Raw genomic sequence first — 21,988 nt, forward strand, 5'->3', positions numbered from 1 at the left:
TCCCCTAAATCCAGTCATTTGGCTCACTAGGAAACAGGCCAGCATGCCAGTAGGGAGTGCCTCCACCCCTGGAGATTATGATTCTTTAGAAAATTTCCAAAACGTACCTAGTACCAATAAATGACCAGCCTGGTTCCCTGATCTTTCCTTTGCCACGTAGAGGCTTCTGGATAATTTTGGTCCTCACTTCACTATTGGGAATCTTCTGTAGCATCCACTCCAAACTAAGAAGATTCATACAATGAACCTAAAATTCATATGAAAATGCAAGGGACCAAGAGTAGCAAAAACAATCTTGAAAGAAGAACAAAATATAAAACTACAGTCATTAAAACCGTGTGTTCCCCGCTAGTCTAGTGACTAGGGAAAAAAACCCAAACAACTGTGTGATACTGGCATAAGGACAGACATATAGACTGAGTGTCCACAAATGAACCCCCACATTTATGATGAAGTGATTTTCAACAAGGGTCTCAAGACAACTTTATGGAGAACAGTCCTTTCCACAAAGATGCTGGGATAATGGTGTATCCACATGGCAGAAGAATAAAGTTGGACCTCTTCCGTAAACCAAGTACAAAAATTAACTCCAAATGAATCATAGACCTAAATGTAAGCATTAAAACTATAACTCTCAGAAGATGTGTTAGTCTATTCTCATGCTGTGAATAAAGACATGCCTAAGACTGGGTAATTTATAAAGGAAAGAGGTTTAACTGACTCACAGTTCCACATGTGAGTCAATTAAAGGCCTGGGGAGGCCTCACAATCATGGTAGAAGGAAAAGGAGAAGCAAAGGCATGTCTTACATGGCAGCAGGCAAGAGAACGTGTGCAGGCAAACTCCCCTTTAGAAAACCGTCAGATGCCATGAGACTTATCCATTATCACGAGAACAGCACAGGAAAACCTCACCCTCATGATTCAATTACCTCCCACTGGATCCCTCCCACAACATGTAGGAATTATGGGAGCTACAATTCAAGATGAGATTTGAGTGGGAACACAGCCAAACCATATCAGAAGAAAACATAAGAGTAAATCTTCATGACCTTGAGTTAGGCAATAGTTTCTTAAAATAACATCAAAAGTAGAAATGACAAAAGAAAACATAAACTGGAGTTTATTAAAATTAAAAAACTAAGTGAAAAGACAACCCATAGGATGGGGGAAATATTTGCAAATCATATATCTGATAAGAAACTTATATCCAGAATGTATAAAGAACTCATAACTCAACAATAAAAAGATTAATAATCCAATTTTAAAATGGGCAAAGGATTTGAATAGACATTTCCCCAAAGTAGATATACAAGTGACCAATAAATATATGAAAAGACTCTCTAAATCATTAGTCATTAAGAAAACACAAAATCATGATGAAATATCAGTTCACACCCACTAGGATGGTTAAAATAAAAAAGATAATAACAAGTGTTGGCAAGAATGTGGAGAAATTGGAATCCTCGTACATTTCTGGTAGGAATGTGATACGGTGCAACTGCTTTTGGCAGTTCCTCAAACTGTTAAGCATAGAGTTACTATATGAACCAGCAATTTTATTCACTTCCCTGGAGAAATGAAAATATATGTCCAGGCCAGGCATGGTGGTTCACGCCTGTAATCTCAGGACTTTGGAACGGCAAGGTGGGCAGATTTCTTGAGCCCAGGAGTTAGAGACCAGCCTGGGCAATGTGGCAAAACCCTGTCTCTACTAAAAATACAAAAAAAATTTAGCCAGGCATGGTGGCATTCACCTTGTAGTCCCAGCTATGTAGGAGGCTGAGGTGGGATTATCCCTTGAAGCTGGGAGGTCAAATGTTGGGAATAGGCCCCCCAAAATCTGGCCATAAACTGGCCCCAAAACTGGCCATAAACAAAATCTCTGCAGCACTGTGACAGGTTTATGATGGCCATAACGCCCACGCTGGAAGTTTGTGGTTTTACCAGAATGAAGGCAAGGAACACCTGGCCTGCCCAGGGCGGAAAACTGCTTAAAGGCTTTCTTAAACCACAAACAATAGCATGAGGGATCTGTGCCTTAAGAACATGCTCCTGCTGCAGATAACTAGCCAAACCCATCCCTTTATTTCGGCCCATCCCTTCGTTTCCCATAAGGGATACTTTTAGTTAATCGAATATCTATAGAAACAATGCTAATGACTGGCTTGCTGTTAATAAATAGGTGGGTAAATCTCTGTTTGGGGCTCTCAGCTCTGAAGGCTGTGAGACCTCTAATTTCCCACTTTACACCTCTATATTTCTGTGTGTGTGTCTTTAATTCCTCTAGCGCCGCTGGGTTAGGGTCTCCCCTACTGAGCTGGTCTCAGCAGTCAAAGTTCATACAAAAACTTGCAAAAGAATGTTCATAGTGGTATTATTTATAATAACCCAAAAATGGAAAAAGCCCAAATGTCCAACAACTGAAGAATGGATAAAATGTGGTACATTGATATAATGGAATATGATTCGCCAAAAAAAGGAACGAAGTACTGATGCATGAACCTACAACACAGATGAGCCTTGAAAGCATGATGCTAGCCTGGCATGGTGGCTCATGCTGGTAATCCCAGCACTTTGGGAGGCTGAGGCAGGAGGGTCATTTGAGCCCAGGAGGTTGAGGTTGCAGTGAGCTGCATTTGTGCAATTCCATGTACATAAAATATCCAGAATAAGCAATTCCTTAGAGACAATGGATTAATGGGTGCCTAGGGCTAGAAAGTGATTGCAAGTGGATAGAGAATTTTCCTGGGAAATGATAAAAATATTCTAAAATTAGACTGCTGTAGTGATTGCGCAATTCTCTATGTTCTAAAAACCACTGAACTGTACCTTTAAATGGGCGAATTTTATAGCATGTGAATTATATCTCAGTAAAGATTATTACTAATAACACCTATCTTCCAAGGCTGGGAAGTTGTAGATTAATGAAAATATATGTACAGTATTTTCCCCGGAAATTAGGAGGGGCTCATACGCAAATTCAAGTTTTTAGACATTCTTTATAATTCTTTATAAGCCATTCTCTTTAGTTCAGTTTGTGAAATTCCAGGCTTAGTCACTATTCAGTCAATTAAAATTTGTTATATTTTTCTGGCATACTATTGACATGTTGGACTTCTATTTTTCTCTGAATTTAAGATGTCATCTGTTTTAAGACACACTCCAGTTCCAGAGACAAAAATGTGAAAGAAGGAGTGCCTTAGAATCAATGAAATATAGTTGCCCTGCTACATGTTGGCCCATAGCCCATTACTAACCCAGTTAATAGAGCTACTCAAAGTCTGATATGTGGCAATCCCTCCATCCCAAGTGAGCAGATCATTTAGAGCCAGGCTGCTCTTTTCCAGTTAACCTCGTGCTTGATACCCTGTTATCCTCATTGGTGTCATATCAGTAAACACACATCACATTAGCTTTTTTCAAAAGCAGAGAGAACCACTTCACTCCCGACAAAGAGGATTACACAGGTACAGGCTATTTGCAAATTAGGCAACACTGGTACACAGAATAGATTCAGAGTCCATGCATGCGTGGCTGCCATTGGCTAGAGGGCAGTCTGAGTCAACATGTCACTGAAACAACGATAGCCCTGTTGGAAGGAGAGTTAGTGGGGGCACATGGAAGAGCCGAGGTTTCTGGAACTCCATGTAGTCATTTCCTGCCCTGTTCTAAAAAGTCAACAAAATATAAATGCAGAGGAGACTGTTTATACTTTGTTACTGCTTTTCAACATGAATACCTGTTATATGCCAGCTACAGACTAGGGACTGGGAATCCAGAAACAAATAAGATGTGGTCCCTGCCCTTAAGGACCTTACATTTTAGTCAAGGAAGTCACAAGCCAAAAATTATAGCACAATGTAATGTTTGTAGAGAAATATGTGCCGAGTTCTATGGAAATACAAGGGAAGGACACTAAAATCAGACACAGGGCAAATGATGGGAAAGGTTTAGAGAAAACGATGCCTGGATTTATTCTAAAACACAAATAGGAGTCAGCTAACTTCTAATTGGAGGGAGAGGAGATGTTCAAAAACTCAGAGGCTTTTGAAGACAGCAATTTGTTGGGTATAACTAGGAGGTGGGAGGGGTGCTGGAGAGGAGCAGGGCATGTAATGCTGTGAAGGCAGGAAACATCAGGGCCTGGCAGGCTTTTGCCATGTGAAAAAGTGTGGGCTTAACTGAGCAGAAAGGAGAAGCGATAAAGGATCTAAACAGTGGAAGGAAGGGGTGAGCAATAGACAAGAGGTGGTTTGTACTGAAGAAAGATCATGGTGGCAACTGCATGATGTGTGCAGTGGAAGGGGGTCGAATCCTGGCAGAAAGATAGATGATGGGAGGCAGTTACCAAGATCTAGGCAAGGATGAGTGAGAGCAGAACCGAGGCCGTGGCAGGAGATGGGGAAAGCAAGGGTCAGCTATGAGGATCAACACAGAAAACGGAGAGGGCTTAGTGAGTGAGTGATCATGGGAAGTGAGTGAGAAGGAAGAATTTAGAATGGCTCCTGTGTTTTCGACTTGGGCAACAGGTGGTGCCATTTCCCAAGAGGAGCAACTATGGGTGAAGACACACTGCATTTAGATTCAAATGGGTTGCATTTGTGGTCCCTACAAAATAGGCAAATGGGGAAATTATTCTAGCCAAGGCAATAAGAAGATAATAAATACAATGAACGTACACATAGCACTCTACAGTTTATACAGAACTTTTATTGAAATGTGAGACATGACTGAAGCAGTGTGTGGTGGGGATGTGGAGGTGGTGAGTTCTAAGGGGAATTTATTTGGAGAGGAGGAGCAAGATGTTTGCAGAGAACACTGAAAATCCAGCACTGGATGCCAGGTGCGGTGGCTCATGCCTGTAATCCCAGCACTTTGGGAGGCCAAGGGGGATGGGTCACTTGAGGCCAGGAGTTTGAGACCAGCCTAGCCAACATGGTGAAATCCCCGTCTCTACTAAAAATACAAAATTAGCTGGGTATGATGGCACACACCTGTAGTCCCAGCTAATCGGGAGGCTGAGGCATGAGAATCACTTGAACCTGGGAGGTGGAGGTTGCAGTGAGCCCAGATTGTGCCATTGTACTTCAACCTGGGCAACAGAGTGAGACTCTGTCTCAAAAAAAAAAAAGAAAAAAAAGATGCAAAAAGTATGGGAAATCCCAGAAAGGTTACAAAGCTGTGTTTAGAAGAAAACATGGGCCAGGAACAATGGGTCACACCTGTAATCTCAGCACTTTGGAAGGCCAAGGTAGGTAGATTGCTTAAGCCTTGTAGTTGGAGACCAGCCTGGGCAACATAGTGGGACTCTATCTCTACAAAAAGTTAAAAAACTGGCCAGGCATAGTGGTGTGCACCTATAGCCCCAGCTACTTGGGAGGCTGAGGCAGGTGGATTGATTGAGCCTGGAAGGTAAAGGCTGCAGTGAGCTGTGATTGTGCCACTGCACTCCAGTCTGGGTGACAGCGTGAGAATTTGTTTCGAAAAGATAAAGAAAAGAAAAGAAAAAAGAAAACACAAGAATATTTATTCTGGCAAATTCGAGGTAAAGATAGTGGGAAAGGGGAATTTTGAATTCACTTCCAACTCTTGAAACCAACTGAAAGAAAAAACAAGAGCAAAAAAATGAAAAAGAAATTTCTACTTTCAATAAACAGGGGAAAAGTTATAAAACAAAACCATGGAGGATGACTGCTGAAAGCAATGAATTTTTATCCAAAATACGCGAGGATTCAGAGCCAACCCATCCTTGTAGAGACTCTGGGAAGGAGATCAATTTCCCTAAGATGAAGTGCCGTGTTCCCGAGAAATGCATCAAGGATCCTCTGTGGGTGGACTGACAAGGTCTAAGGTCTGACTAAGGGTGGGGCAGACATGGCCAATGTTCTGCAATATCATTATCTCTATTGTAATGGAACCTATGATTTTTAGATGGGATAAAGACTGTATTTATCTGCTTCCCTTGTACATAGGCATGGCCATAAGTTCTAGCCTATGGAATGTAAGTGAAAGTGGTGTGTGAAATTATGGAAAGTGTGCCCTTTTTTAATAGCTTTATTGAGATATAATTCACACACCACACAATTCCACCATTTAAAGTGTGCAATTCAATGGCTTTTAGTATATTCAGAGTTATGAAACTATCACTACATTTTAAGATAATTTTTATTATCCCAAAAAGAAACTTGGCACCCCTTATCCACTGTCTCCCAAATCCCCTAATGCCCCAGTCCTGGGCAACCATGAGCCTACTTTCTGTCTTTGTAGATTTGCCTATGCTGAACATTTTCTATAAATAGAATCATGCACTAAGTGGTCTTTTGTGTATGGCTTCTTTCACTTAACATAATGTGTTTGAGGTTCATCCATGTTGTCACATGTATATTATTTTATGTCTTTTGGTTGTTAAATTATATTCTGCATTTTGAATAATGGTGCTATGAACATTTGTACAAGTCCTGTGTGGACATATGTTTCCATTTCTCTTGAGTGTATACCTAGGAGTAAAATTTCTGTGTTTAACATTTTGAGAAATTGCCGGAACTCTTTTCCAAACTGGTTGCGCCATTTTATGTTCCTTCCAACAGGTGTGTGAGGATGGGAATTTTGATTTTAAAGATCCTAGCTCCTTTTCTTTTTAAAATCAAAATTCCCATCTTCACACACCCATTGGAAGGAACGACACTTTGGGAGGCTAAGGTGGGAGAATCACTTGAGCCCAGGTATTTGAGGCCAGCCTGGGCAACGGAGTGAGACCCCCGTCTCTGCAAAAAGTTTTACAAAATTAGCAGGTGCACCTGTAATGTTGGTATGCATCTGTAGCTCCAGCTACTTGGGAGGCTGAGGCAGGAGGATCACTTAAGCCCAGGAGTTAAAGGATGCAGTGAGCTATGATTGTGCCTCTGTGCTTCAGCCTGGGTGACAGAGCAAGACCTTGTCTCAAAAATAAAAGGAGAGAAGGTGAGCTTCTTGCTGGTGGCTGAAATGTGAACATGCTGACAAGGCTGGAACCATCTTGGAGAGTTGGTGAATGTATGTTGAGACTGGCAGAGCAACAAGCTAAAAGGAGCCTGGACAGCAATGGCCTTGAACTGCTTGCTTCCAAAATTCATTTACGTGTGACTAAAGAAATAAAGCTACAATTATATGGGGCTTTCTCTCACTTAAAGCTGAATTATAATCTTAACTGATATAGGTTGTTGGGGGGATAGGGAACACCCCTGGATAATTAGAGACCATAGGGAAAGACACTCAAGAAGGCAGAACCAAGAGGGAGGTGGCTAAAGGAAGAGCCAGACTGACACACCATTTTATATCTTCCCAAACTGTCTGTCTTAGTGAGGGGGGATGAAGGAGGAGGGACTAGAATCGTCAGATTACAACACAGAGCACCTGAGTAAAGCAGGTTGTTTTGAGCCACACCAATGTCCTGAACTCTAGTGTCTGAGAAAAGACATAATAGCAGAGAGCCCAAGAAGCATGGTGACAGGTATTTGAGAAAACAACCCGAAATGGCATTGGGGATGACTCCTGCTCACATTCCTCACTCCACTCTACCCTATTTTTCTTTTTCTTCCTTTTTATTTTTTTGAGACGGAGTCTCGCTCTGTCACCCAGGCTGGAGTGCAGTGGTGCAATCTCAGCTCACTGCAACCTCCGCCTCCCGGGTTCAAGCGATACTCCTGCCTCAGCCTCCTGAGTAGCGGGGACTACAGGCACACACCACCATGCCCAGCTAATTTTTTTTTAGTAGAGATGGGGTTTCACCATGTTGACCAGGATGGTCTCAATCTCCTGACTTCATGATCTGCTCACCTCAGCCTCCCAAAGTGCTGGAATTACAGGTGTGAGCCACTGCGCCTGGCCTCTACCCTATTTTTCAACACATCATGATGCAGACAGAAACTTCCCCATTCAAAGATGAGGGATAACCAGAAAGGGAGACATGTGGAGATGATTAGGAGAAAAGAAGGTACATCACAAGAGAAATTATTCCAGACAACAGAAGAAGAGTTCAGACAAAGAATCCTGCTAACTCCCAAGCTACAGATATTATGATTAACTTGGGGAAACATTTTAAAAGAGGAGTAAGAGATGAGAGGGGAGATGGTGAGACATCAAAAGGAGGGCAGGCTGAGTTGGATGAGCTCAGGAAGAAAAAAGAGGAAAAACAAAATCATGACAAAGAGCCTAGCATGGCATACATTGCAGAATGATTACATCAAACTAATGAACATATCCATCACTTCACTCACTTATTATTTTTGTGTGGTGAGGACATTTAAAATAGACTAAGCAATTTTGAAATACACAAAACATTGTTATTAACTATAGTCACCCTGCTGTGCAATAGATGGCTAAAATCTATTTCTCCTTTCTAACTGAAACTTTGTGCCCCTTGGCCATCACCCTTTTCCCCTTCCCCCACCCTCAGTCCTGGTAACCACCATTCTATTCTCTATGTCTATGAGTTCAAATTTTTTAGATTTTATATATAAGTGAGATCATGCAGTATTTATCTTTCTCTGCTTGGCTTATTTCACTTAACAGCATGTCCTCCAGGTTCATCCATGTTGTCACAAATGACAGGATTTCCTTCTCTTTTAAGGCTATATAGTATTCCTTTGCGTATATACACCACATTTTATTTCTTTTATCTATTGATAGACACTTGGATTGATTCCATATCTTGGCTGTTGTGAATAGTGCCACAATGAACATGGGAGTGCAGATGACTCTTTGACATACTGATTTCAGTGGCTTTTCTCAAGGACCTCAAAGATTCTGTGAAAACCAATAGGCCTGGAGCAGTGGCTCACGTTTGTACTCTTAGCACTCTGGGAGGCCAAGGCAGGGGGATTGCTTGATCCCAGGAGTTTGAGACCAGCCTGGGCAACATAGCGAGACCCTGTATCTATTAAACAAAAAAACCAGCAGAACAGACAGAGACACTGGCAACCTTAATTTTTATGGCAGGCTTGATCAGTCAAAAAAACTTACTCTGAAGGCCAGACAAATGCAAAAGTCTCACAGGATGAGGATTTTTTTTCATATTTGAATTATATTCTATGGAGCTCTTTTTCCTTCTCTACAGATTTTGTTTCATATTTAATGATGGGAAACAATAAAATTAGCTTCTCTTCTGAAAGAAAACAGAGAGAAGGGAAGGAAGGAAGAAAGGAAAGGAAAAAAGAAAAAAGGAAGCCCAGTTTTAAAAAAATGATGATAATCTGTCATTTCAAAAAATAAAAGCTAAACAACAGTGAGACTTATGGACACAGAAATGTTATAATACTGGAAATGTATAAATGATATGACTAACATAATCTGGAGACATTAGATTGCAAAGGAGGTTTTAGGATAAGAGAGAGCCTATTTCATGCCATTGCCCCCATTTAAAGCCATCCAATGGCTTCCCATTACTCTTGGGTTAAAATCTGAACTCCTTATCAAGACCATCCTGGCTAACACGGTGAAACCCCGTCTCTACTAAAAACTACAAAAAATTAGCTGGGCGTGGTGGTGGGCGCCTGTAGTCCCAGCTACTCGGGAGGCTGAGGCAGGAGAATGGCGTGAACCTGGGAGGCGGAGCTTGCAGTGATCCGAGATCGTGCCACTGCACTCCAGCCTGGGCGACAGAGCGAGACTCCGTCTCAAAAAAAAAAAAAAAGTCTGAATTCCTTGTCAAGAGAATGAGTTATGCACTCACCTCTTCATGTTCCTCTCACACACGGCCTCCCTGCTCTCTGAGCTCCCGCACTGGCCAGCCCCTCTAGTCCCAAGCCAGGCCTGCCCTGCTCTGAGCATGTGTGCTCTTGTCTTCCTTCTGCCTGGATGGCTCTGTCCCCAGAATGCTTTGATCATTCAGGTCTCAAGTCAAATATCGCTTGCTCAGACAGGCCGTCTCTGACCTGTAACCTGAACCAGCCACCCAGCCCTCCCTAGCCACACACTGTTTTATTTTCTTCATAAATATAATATGAAAAGATCTTATTCATTATGTATTTACTGGATTGTGTGTGTGTGTGTGTGTGTGTGTGTGTGTTTACTGGGTTTCTTCCTGCCCCTGTCACACACACACACACCCCCTATGAGAGCAGGGATCTTGCCTGTTTTATTATCTGGCACATACATCAGAGATTGATGTAAACTATTCAATATATTTTTGTTTCATGAATGAATGAATGAACAAAAAATCTATTACAGCATGGATTGAATAGACACCATGTAAAGATGAAATGTCTGCCTGAGAAAACATAAAAGCATGACACCCACCATCCTTTAATGATTTCTATGCTTTTTCTTTTCTTTTTTTTTGAGATGGAGTCTTGCTCTGTTGCCCAAGCTGGAGTGCAGTGGCACAGTCTTGCCTCACTGCAACCTCCACCTCCCGGGTTCAAGTGATTCTCCTACCTCAGCCTCCCAAGTAGCTGGGATTACAGGCGCGCACTACCATGCCCAGCTAATTTTTTGTATTTTTAGTAGAGACGGGGTTTCACCATGATAGCCAAGCTGGTTTCGAACTCCTGACCTCAACTGATCTGCCCGCCTGGGCCTCCCAAAGTGCTAGGATTACAGGCGTGAGCCACCACGCCCAGCCGCCTTTTTTTCTTGAGAGTCATTAATTGGCAACTATTATTTCACCATGTGGAGACTTTCTTTTTTTTTTTTTTTTTTTTTTTGTAAATCTTTTTTTTAGAGATAGGGTCTTGTTTTGTTGCCCAGTCTGGTCTCAAACTCTTGGCCTCGAGTAATCCTGCTACCTCAGCCTCCCAAAGTTCTAGGGATTAAAGATGTGAGCCACTGCACCTGGACCCAGTATGAAGCCATTTTTCTAAAGATAAGCAACTCTTTCAGCTTTGTTTCAACTTATTTTTCTTGTTAAATATTCAATATCATTTTTATTTATAAAGGCATAAACACTATAATCTCATTTTTGTAAAAAGTATTTCTCTACCCTTCTATCTGCAAATTTATTTATTCAACAAATGTTTCTTGAGTATCTGCTATGGGCCAGGCATTGCTCTAACCATTGGGGCAGAGCAGTGGGAAAAACAGACAGTAATCCTTTCCTTCATGCAACTTACATTTTGGTGGGGGATACAGACAAAAAGTTAAAAAGAAACGAATAATTACAGAGAATGCTTTCAGGTAATGGTAAGTATTATGAAGAAGAACTGAGTCAAGGGGTAGAGAATGATAAGGGGTAGCAGCTGGGACTGAGTTTAGGTGGAGGGGTCAGAGCCAGCCACTGCAAGGTGTATTTGAGCGTGGACTTAAAGGGTGGGAAGAGGAAAGCTGTGAAAAAATTTAGAAGAGCATTCCTGGCAGGGAAAGGAGAAAATGTAAAGGCCTTGGGCAGAAATAAGCTTGATATGTTCAAGAGTAGAAAGAAGGACATTGTGACTGTTGTTTACTGGACCTTTATGTAACTGTAAGAATTTTTTATTCTATTTCATTTTTTGAGACAGAGTCTCATTTTATCACGCATGCTGGAATGCAGTGGCATGATCTCAGCTCACTGCAGCCTCAAACTCCTGGGCTGAAGGGAGCCTCCTACCTCAACCTCCTAAGGAGCTGGGACTACCGGTGCAAGCCACCAGACCTGCCTAACTTATTTTTATTTTTACTTTATTATTATTATTTTAGAGACAGAATCTTGCTCTGTTGCCCAGGCTGGAGTGCAGTGGTGCAATCACAGCTCACTGCTGCCTCGACCTCCTGGGCACAAACAATCCTCCCACCTCAGCATCCTGAATAGTTGGGACTACACATGCACACCACCATACCTGGCTAACTTTTTTGTGTTTTGTAGAGGTGAGATCACACTACGTTGCCCAGGCTGGTCTTAAACTGCTGGGCTCAAGCGATCCTCCTACCTCAGCTTCCCAAAGTGCTGGGGTTACAGGTGTGAGCCACTGCACCTGGTCAAGAAGTTCTAATTCTAAATATGATGGGAAGTCACTGAAATATTTCTGATGGGAAAGGAACTTGATTTATGTTTTTTAAAACATTCTGGCTACTGTGTAGAGAATACAACTGATGAGGCAAAAACGGAAGTGGAGAGAATATTCAGAAGGCTAATCCGAGCAAGAAATAGATGATAACCTGGACTATAATGGCAGCAATCAAGGTAAGATTCCAATGTATTTCCAAGCAGAGTCAGTTTAACTGGCTGATGCAGGGAGTGAGATAAAGAGAAAGATTGTGAATGAGTCCCAGGTTTTGGCCCAAGCAATTGGATCAATTGTGGTAATATTTGCCAATTTGGGAAAGCAGAGGAGAGAAGAAGCAAATTTTAAGACTAACCCCTGTAAGACTGACTTTCACCAGTTGATAACAATGGTTATGTCTGGATGACAAAGTGTGGGGGTAATAGTTTATTTTTTTCGTTGTACTTTTCTATGTTGTCTGCATTTTTATAACAAAGGTATTTCATTTTTACATAAGCTTATTAAGTCATTTAAAAAATGAACTTTTTAAAAGATAGCCCGAAGAATGGTAACCAGATTAGAGGCAGTTTTCACAATGTATGAAGACGGAAGTGAGGGTGGCATTACAATGCTGTACAAAGCTCCCCAGACTTTGGAGTCAGAAAGCCAATTTAGGCCAGGTGCAGTGGCTCACGCCTGTAATCCCAGCACTTTGGGAGGGCAAGGCGGGTGGATCACGAGGTCAGGAGTTCGAGACCAGCCTGGCCAACATAGTGAAACCCCGTCTCTACTAAAAATACAAAAACAATTAACTGGGCATGGTGGCGGGTGCCTGTAGTCCCAGCAACTTGGGAGGCTGAGGCAAGAGAATTGCCTGAACCTGGAAGGCAGAGGTTGCAGTGAGCCAAGATTGTACCACTGCACTTCAGCCTGGGCGACAAAGTGAGACTCTGTCTCAAAAAAAAGAAAAGAAGAAAAAGCCAATTTAATCTCCAGATATGCTAAATATAGGGTGTTTTTTTCCCTTTTTTTGGTGCCTTGACTCAGATATAAACAAATATAAGTTATATGATCTGGGTAGATCATTTAAATTTTAGCGGTTCCCATGTGTGTAAATGGGATGTACTGGTCTCTCAAGAAAAATGGACAGAGTCAGGTGCAGTGGCTCATGCCTGTATCCCAGCAATTTGGGAGGCTGAGACAGAAGAATCACTTGAGCCCAGGAGTTCGAGACCAACCACCAGCCTGGGCAGCATAGTGAGACCCCATCTCTACAAAAAATTAAAAGTTAGCCGGACATGGCGGTGCCTGCCTGTAGTCCCAGCTACTCAGGAGGTTGAGGTGGGAGGATCACTTGAGCTCGGGAGGCGGACGTTGCAGTGAGCTGAGATCACGCTACTGCACTCCAGCCTGGGTGACAGAGTGAGACTCTGTCTCAAAAGAAAAAAGAAAAGAAAAATGGACACAATATGTATCTGTCAGTCTCTACTCACCCCGGGGACTGGAGGCAGGTGGGCGGCATTAGGCATGGATGCCTGTTAGAAATCCCAGTGGTGATGGGAGATAAGCAGTAGAAATGCAGTTCTAGAGTTCAGAGAAGTGGAAGCAAGAGAAATACATTTGAGAGTTACCAGCTTGTAGTGGGATTTGGAGATGAGATCATCTGGGAGTAGGTGCAGGCAAAGAGAAGAAATTCAAGGACAGACCCTGGCTGATTCCAATAGGTCAGGGTGATTAGGAGGGAGTACCATGCTCTTCCCTCTCAAAAACTCGCCCCATTCCACCCCAAGCTTCTCTGCCCCCTTTATCTGGTTAACATTTCCTCATTAGGATCTCAGATCTCAGTTCAGACATAACTTCATTTGATTTTTCATTTATTCAGCACATTGTACTGGGATTAAGTGGTGAACAGTAGGATAAAATAGTCTTGGCCTTCACTGAGCTTATCTTCTACTGGGAGAGACAGTCCATAAACAAGGAAGCAAATAAGGTAATTACAGACTGGCAATCCAACACTGACTGAAATAAGCAGGATGATCAGACAGCATGACCAGGGAAAGTTCCAGAAGAGATGATTGGGAAAGGTCTCTCAGTGTTGTCGACCATGGTGCTAAGACCAGAAGTGTGAGATGGATGGGAAAGAGAATTGGAAAGGGCTTGGTCTGGCTTGAGGACTGACTTTCCTTGCCCTTCAGATTTGGCTGGGTTCCCTTTGCTCTACCCCCTCTCATAACACTGAAAATCCAAATATCTCTTAAAGAGTGATTGGTGATTTGAACTAAGCTGAATTTTTTTTTTTTTTTTTTTTTTTTTTGAGACAGAGTCTTACTCTGTCACCCAGACTAGAGTGCACTAGAGTGCAGTGGTGCGATCTCACTAACTGCATCCTCCGTCTCCCAGGGTTAAGCAATTCTCCTGCCTCAGCCTCCCGAGTAGCTGGGATTACAGGTGCACACCACCATACCCGGCTAGTTTTTGTATTTGTAGTACAGACAGGGTCTCACCATGTTGGCCAAGCTGGTCTTGAACTCCTGACCTCAAATGATCTGCATGCCTTGACCTCCCAAAGTGCTGGGATTACAGGTGTGAGTCACTGCGCCCAGCCTGAACTCTTGATTCATTTATAGGTGCAGTCAACTAACATTTATTGAGCAGGGTTAAATTATGTCAAGATTTCTCTGCAGAGTTACTGCAGGGGATATAAAGAAAGAAATCTTAAAACTATGATAACTAGAGGTCTGGGTTGGGAAGTGTGGTTCATTTGCCTACACAGGGCTGGCATTCTCTCTGTCTGTCTCTGTCTCTGTCTGTCTCTGTCTCTGTCTCTCTCTGTTGCTCTTTTGCTCTTGCTCTCACCCTCTCCCTTCCCCTTTCTCCTCTCTCCTTTGTCTAGGGTCTAGGGAAGGATGACAAAGGAAAGAGGACAATTGCCCCCATGTCCCTACTTGAGGGTAAGTATCCTTCTGCCTCCTTCCAATCCTTTCCAGATTTGAATGTACTCTGCTCACCTGTCTCTGGTGGCTTCCTACCCTTGTTCCATATCTGAATTCACTGAAATGCATTGAGCAGGACATTAGGCTAACTTTGCCAGAGTCCAGGCCCTCCTCCACTACTTACTAGTTATGTGACTCTGGGAAAATTTCTCCTCTAAAATGGAATTACGGTACCTTCCTCCTTGGGAGGAATAAAGAAGTAGTTGGTACTCTGTAAGGCAACGTAGAATTGTAAAGTGTTATTAATATTTACCTAAGGCAGAATGGAGATGCATCTGTCCAGGCGGGGACAGCATTGAGGACACTGAGAACCCAGAAAGAAGGAAATGCCTAAAATTGGGGTGAGGAGGAGAAGAAACAGAAAGAACTCTGATGATACCATTTGGTCCAGACCTATACAGCCATTTGCAGGGCTAGCTGCCCAAGATTTAAATCAAGACCCTGGGAGGATGTCAGACAATGAAGCTTTCTGCTCCAGCCTCTCCCCAGGAGCCCCAGTTGTGTGGGTATTTGGGGGTGTGTTTGTGTCTTATTGCTGTGGTTAAAAAAATAAGCACAAATTTTAAAACAACACAAACGTATTATCTTACAGGTCTAGAGATCAGAAGTCTGCAATGGGTCTCATTGCACTAATATCAGGGTGCCGGCAGAGCTGTGTTCCTTTCTGGATGTCCCAGGGAGCATGCGTTTCCTTGCCTTTTGCAGTTTTTAGTGGGTGTTCACGTTCCGTAGCTCGTGGCACTCTTCCACCATCTTTGAGGCCAGTGAGACAGGTCTCACTCTGTCACGAAGGCTGGAGTGCAGTGGCATGACCGTGGCTCACTGCAGCCTTGACCTCCTGGGCTCAAGCGATCCTCCCACCTCAGCCTCCTGAGTAGCTGAGACCACAGGCATGCACCACCATGGCTGGCTAACTTTTGATTTTTTGTAGAGATGGGGTCTTGCCATGTTGCCCAGGCTGGTCTCAAACTCCTGGGCTCAAACAGTCCTCATGCCTTGGCCTCCCAAAGTGCTTGGATTACAGGTGTGAGCCACCACATTGGGCTGCAACCTTCATTTTTTCTGCAAACTTCATTCCCCTTTGCCATGTAACATAACATTTCAGTTTTCAAGGATTAGGGTGTGGACACCTTTGGGAGGGTCACTATTGTGCATAACACAGTAGGAGACAGGACTCTAAAAATAATCTTGTTAGTTCCACTCCTGCAGATCCTCCAGCCAGCCCTCTCTGACCTCCCAAAACTAGGCGAAGTGAACCTGCTTGGTGGTCTTATGATGTGGTTACATTCATCACTCATCCCTCTGTGTTGTGCTTGTTTCCTTGTCTGTATCTTTGAGGAGAGAGACTGCTTTTTCACTCTTAATTGTGTCTGTGTCTTCACTGGAATATAAGCACCACATGGGTGAGATCTTTGTTAGTTTTGTTGTAGATTGAAAAAGGACATTATATGTAAAGCCTTTGACTTTTAGTAGTAAAGACTTCACTATATTTGTTGAATGAATGACTTTTATCCCCATCACCTGGCATGGTCTCTAGCACAAAGTAGATGCTTAATGATGTTGTTGCTGCTATTTCTACCACTACTAATATTTATTGAGCTCTTGCTATGTGCTAGGCACTGTGAAAAAGGCCTTACATACAACATCTTATTTAATCCACACAACAACCCATAGGGAGGAGCTATATTTCCCTATCCTATACAGAAAGAAACTGAGGTTTAGGGAAGTTAAGTCATTTGCCCAAGGTCAAATGGCCTAAGAAAGGGTTGCACTTGGTTTGAAATCATATCCCTCTGACACTGAAGGCCATGAACCTTTTACTTCTAGTTGCTTTGAGAGGCAACGTATGCCCTCTGGCTTGCAGGCATCACTCTGGTACTCTGTGGAATTCCAGGGAAGGCATCGCTACCTCATCCCTGATACTTCTCATTGACAGAGGATATTCCCTGTTTATAAGAATCCACTGTGCAAACAGGTAGGGAGAGTGCATTCCTCTCCTGGAGAATGGGATTCATCTGTTTGGCATGAGTGAGGCCCCATAAAGAACCATAGGCACGTCGGGGAGTCACTAAGCCAAGCCCTCAGTAATGACAGTAGATATGGTCCTAGATCAAGGGCTTAATGTGTGACAGCCTTAGTGATGCCTCGATTCCTACCTTTACCACCTGGGGGGACAGGCTCTCAGAAAATTACAGGATTTGAGCTGTGGGTATAGGCAGCAGATGTTTGGTACTGCCAATTTAGTACTTATCAGGGCCAACCCTCTGTGACTATCTGGGCCACCTCTCTGTGAGCCAGACTGGCCTGGCCACATAGTGTTTACCCAGTATATCCAAGACGGAATCGCTGTCTTTACTGACTGGTTATAAAAACATAGGATTTTCTTGGGAAAGTTTGCTAAAGACAGAGCAGCAGGATGCAAGGGGGAAAGTCAATAATGGATTTGTGTGTTAATTCATTCACTCACTCATTCATTCAACAAATGTTGAGCACCTGTGCCCAGCTCTCTGCTAGGGGGCTGCAGATCACCCTGGAGAGCAAGAGCAGTGTGCCAGCAGGGCTGCACTCTACCCTGACACCCAACACCTAACACGGTGAGTAGTGCGTAACAGAGAAAGTGATAAGAATTGGAGATAGAAAGACTGATTGTAGCAGCAACTACAAGGGGAGGTAAGGAAGACTCAGAATTTGAACTGGATTGAGCTACCTAGGGAAATAGCATGAGTGAAAGCAGGAAGGCAGGGGCATGCTCCAAAGATAGTAGGTGGAGCAACAGTGCTGCACTAGAGTGAGGGACAGGATGACAAGTTACAACTGGACTTGGTAGCAAGGACAAAAAGGCTATCTGAGGCATTTGAATTTTACACGACAGTGCATGAAGGTTCATTGAAACTTTGCTTTTTAAAAACAACAATTTTAGGCTGGGCGCAGTAGCTCATGCCTGTAATCCCAGCACTTTGGGAGACTGAGGCAGACAGATGATCTGAGGTCAGGAGTTCGAGACTAGCCTGGCCAACATGGTGAAACCCCGTCTCTACTAAAAGTACAAAAATTAGCTGGGTGTGGTGGCGGGTGCCTGTAATCCCAGCTATTCTGGAGGCTGAGGCAGGAGAATCGTTTCAACCCAGGAGGCGGAGGTTGCAGTGAGTGGAGACTGCACCATTGCACTCCAGTCTAGGTGAAAAGAGTGAGACTCTGTCTCAATAAATAAATAACAATTTTTTAAGGTCAAATTTACATACCACAACATTCACCCTTTTTAAGTTTACAATTAAATGTTTTTTTTTTTTTTTTTTTTTCAGACGAAGTCTCTCTCTGTTGCCCAGGCTGGAGTGCAGTGGCATGATCTCAGCTCACTGCAACCTCCGCCTCCCGGGTTCAAGAAATTCTTCTGCCTCAACCTCCTGAGTACCTGGGATTATAGACATGTGCCACCACACCTGGCTAATTTTTATATTTTTAGAAAAGATGGAGTTTCACCATGCTGGCTAGGCTGGTCTTGAACTCCTGACCTCAAGTGAGCCACCTGCCTCAGCCTCCCAAAGTGCTGGGATTACAGGAGTGAGCCACCGCACCCGGTAACTTTACAATTAAATGATGTTTAGTAAAGTTATCAAGCTGACCAACTATTACCATCACCCAGTTTTAGAACATCTGCATCACTCCAATAAGATCTTCCTTGGATCCAGTTTGAGTGGCTGATTCATCTGTTAGAAAATAAATCCCTCATGCCCATTTACAGTTAATTTCCATTCCCATCCCCAACCTCAGGCAAACATTATTTTACTTTCTGTCTCTATAGGCTTACCTTTGTAGGACATTTCATCTAAATGGAATTATACATTATGTGTTTTTTTCATGTCTGGCTTCTTTCACTTAGCATAGTGTTTTTGGAGTTCATCCACATTGTAGCATGTAGTCGTATTTTATTCTTTTTATTGCTGAATAGTGTTCAATTGTATGGTTATATCATATTTTATTTATTCACCAGTTGATAGACATTTAGGTAGTTTCTACTTTTTGCCTATTATGAATAATGCTGCTGTGAACATTCTGTGGGCAAATTTGTTCTATTGGGTACGTACCCAGGAATGGAATTGTTGAGTTGTATGATAAATTTATATTTAATTCTTTCAGAGGGCTATACTTATTTTTTATTCCCTTTTAAAAACAGCTTTATTGAGATACAATTTGCATATCATAGAATTCATCTGTTTTAAGTATGCAATTCAATGAATTTTAGTATATTTATAGAGTTGTATAGCCATCACCATCACCACAATCTAATTTTAGAACATTTCTATCACTCTTAAAAGAAATTTTGTGCCCACATATCTAATCCCAGCCCTCAGCAACCTCTAATCTTCTTTCTGTCTTTATATATTTGCCTTTTCTAAACATTCATATGAACTGAATCATACAATATGTGGTGTTTTGGGTCTGGCTTCTTTTACCAGGCATGTGTAAGATTCATCCACATTGTACAATATATTAGTACTTCACTCCTTTTTATTGTCAAATACTATTTCATTGTATGGATATGCCATATTTTGTTTATCCACTCAGTGGTTAATGGACATTTTGGTTGTTTCCACTTTTTGTCTCTTGTGAACAATACTGCTATGGACATTTATGTACAAGTTTTTGTGTGGATATGTGTTTTCATTTCTCTTGCATAGGTACCTAGGAGTGAAACTGTTGTATTATATAGTAAGTATATATTTAACCTTGTAAGAAACTGCTAAACTGTTTTCCAAACTGGCTGTACTATTTTTTTATTTATTTATCTTTATTTTTTATTTTTTTTGAGATGGAGTCTCGCCCTGTCACCAAGCTGGAGTGCAGTGGCGTGATCTCAGCTCACTGCAACCTCCGCCTCTCAGGTTCAAGCAATTCTCCTGCCTCAGACTCCTGAGTAGCTGAGACTACAGGCGTGTGCCACCATGCCCCGCTAATTTTTGTATTTTTAGTAGAGAGGGGGTTTTTACCATGTTTTCCAGGATGATCTCGATCTCTTGACCTCGTGATCTACCCGCCTTGGCCTCTCAAAGTCCTGGGACTATAGGCATGAGCCACTGCACCTGGTCTGGCTGCACTATTTATGAGGGTTCCAGTTTCTCCCTGTTCTCACCAACATTTGTTATTGTCTGTCTTTTTTATTATAGCCATTCTAGTGGAGGTAAAGTAATATTTCATGTGTGATTTTTGTTTGTTTGTTTTTTGAGATGAGGTCTCACTCTGTTGCCCAGGCTGGAGTGTAGTGGCATGATCATGGCTCACTTCAGGCCCCACCACCCAGGTTCAAGTGATTCTCTGCCTCAGCCTCCCTAGTAGCTGGAACTACAGGCATGCCATCATACCCAACTAATTTTTAGATGATTTGTAGAGATGGGGTATGGCTGTGTTGCCCAGGCTGATCTCAAACTCCTGTGCTCAAGTGATCCTCCCAATTTGGCCTCCCAAAGTGCTGAGATTACAGGCATGAGCCACCATGCCTGGATCTCATGTGGTTTTAATTTGTATTTCCTTAATGACTAATGACACTGAACATCTTTAAATGTGCTTATTAGCCGTTTGTATATCTATTTTTGTCAAATGTTTTGCCCATGTTTTAATTGGGTTGTTTGTCTTCTTACTGTATTGTAGGGATTCTTTACGTATTATGGGGGTATTATCAGATACATGATTTACAATTGTTTTCTCCCAGTCTGAGGCTAATCTTTTCCTTTTCTTAATGGCATCTGTTGAAAGATTTTTGAGGAAAAAAAGGACAAAATACAGCCATGCTTCAGAAAGATAGGCAGCAGTACATGGGATGGATCAAAAGGGACAGAGAACCCTTTTTGAAAGTTGTAATAAAGGGAACAGGCACAGGCCAAGTTTTTAAAAATTCTCCAGGAATCAAAGGGTTATAAGCAGCTATTTACTGAAGTCTGTTTACAGTCCAGTTAACCAGTAAACCAGAATCAGTGAAACTACCCATCTGGGGAAGTGCAAAAAACCTTTCAAAAGGCTTTCCTGGATTAGAGAAAGAAAGGGAGTGAGGGAGGAGAGATGAGTGGCTATTCCAGAGCGACATAAAGAATTTCCAGCCTTGGACGGACAGCTGGGAACGTCTTCCAAGTTGGACTGGTGTTTACAAGCGGGAAGCTAGGCAGACCTTGGATTTTGGCGGGTGAAGAGGCTAGGTTGTTTAAGCAGGTGGGGCGCGTTTCAGTGGCTCTCTTTGAAAAAGCCCAGCAAGATGTCAGACCTGCTCTCAGTCTTCCTCCACCTCCTCCTTCTCTTCAAGTTGGTTGCCCCGGTGACCTTCCGCCACCACCGCTATGATGATCTTGTGCGGACGCTGTACAAGGTGCAAAACGAATGCCCCGGCATCACGCGGATCTACAGCATTGGGCGCAGCGTGGAGGGGAGACACCTCTACGTGCTGGAGTTCAGCGACCACCCTGGAATCCACGAGCCCTGTAAGTCCTGAACAGCTCTTGAGGGTGTGTGGGGCAGGGCCTTTCCCTTGCAAATCCAGTAATTGGGGTGGTTTCTGGGGTGGTCTGTGGACGCCTCCGCCTGCAAGGTATTATCTCTTTATCAGCCTGTGCTATTTCCCTCTTAGCCCTCAAACTGCCACTGCCTCTGGGGAACTAAAACCCTCCTTCAGGCTTCAGCCCTTTCCTCCTTTTTGGGTTCTGTTTGCTCAAAACCTTAATGGTAAAAGATGAGTCTTCTTCTCTGCTCATGTCCCATATCCCTTCATTTCCCCCATTTCCTTTCTTTTCCCCTTGCTATTGTTCTGTCTTTCACCATCCAATGGCTCAGGAGACATAGGCAGAAACAATGAGCCCTTCTAGTTCTGCCAGGAAACTTAGAGGGGTATAGGGAAATCTCTTTGGGGAGTGACAGCATGGTATTCTAGAGAGAGTTTGGGGACTGGGGTGTTAGTGTTATTTACTGGATTCTTTTTTCTTTTATTTTTTTGAGACAGGGTCTGGCTCCGTTGCCCAGGCTGGAATGCAGTGGCATGATCTCAGCTCACTGCAGCCTCGACCTCCTGGGCTCAGGT

General features: G+C 42.9%; 1 protein-coding gene across 4 annotated transcripts in view; it reads left to right on the forward strand.

The window, feature by feature from the left end:
- The window catches only part of CPN1 (carboxypeptidase N subunit 1), a 65,817-nt gene that overhangs the window by 5,394 nt on the left and 38,435 nt on the right, over positions 1-21,988 (forward strand). The window contains exons 2-4 of one of the 4 annotated variants that reach the window (XM_063627978.1): positions 12,033-12,135; positions 14,829-14,886; positions 21,221-21,395. In XM_063627978.1, coding sequence (XP_063484048.1) covers positions 14,842-14,886; positions 21,221-21,395 — 220 coding nt within the window. In that variant the 5' untranslated portion in view covers positions 12,033-12,135; positions 14,829-14,841. Of the gene's footprint in view, positions 1-12,032; positions 12,136-14,828; positions 14,887-21,172; positions 21,396-21,988 lie in introns of those variants that run through there. The other 3 variants (XM_063627982.1, XM_063627975.1, XM_055252195.2) reach the window with 3 other exon arrangements.

The sequence above is a fragment of the Symphalangus syndactylus genome, chromosome 2 (assembly GCF_028878055.3).
Source record: "Symphalangus syndactylus isolate Jambi chromosome 2, NHGRI_mSymSyn1-v2.1_pri, whole genome shotgun sequence".
Taxonomy (NCBI): domain Eukaryota; kingdom Metazoa; phylum Chordata; class Mammalia; order Primates; family Hylobatidae; genus Symphalangus; species Symphalangus syndactylus.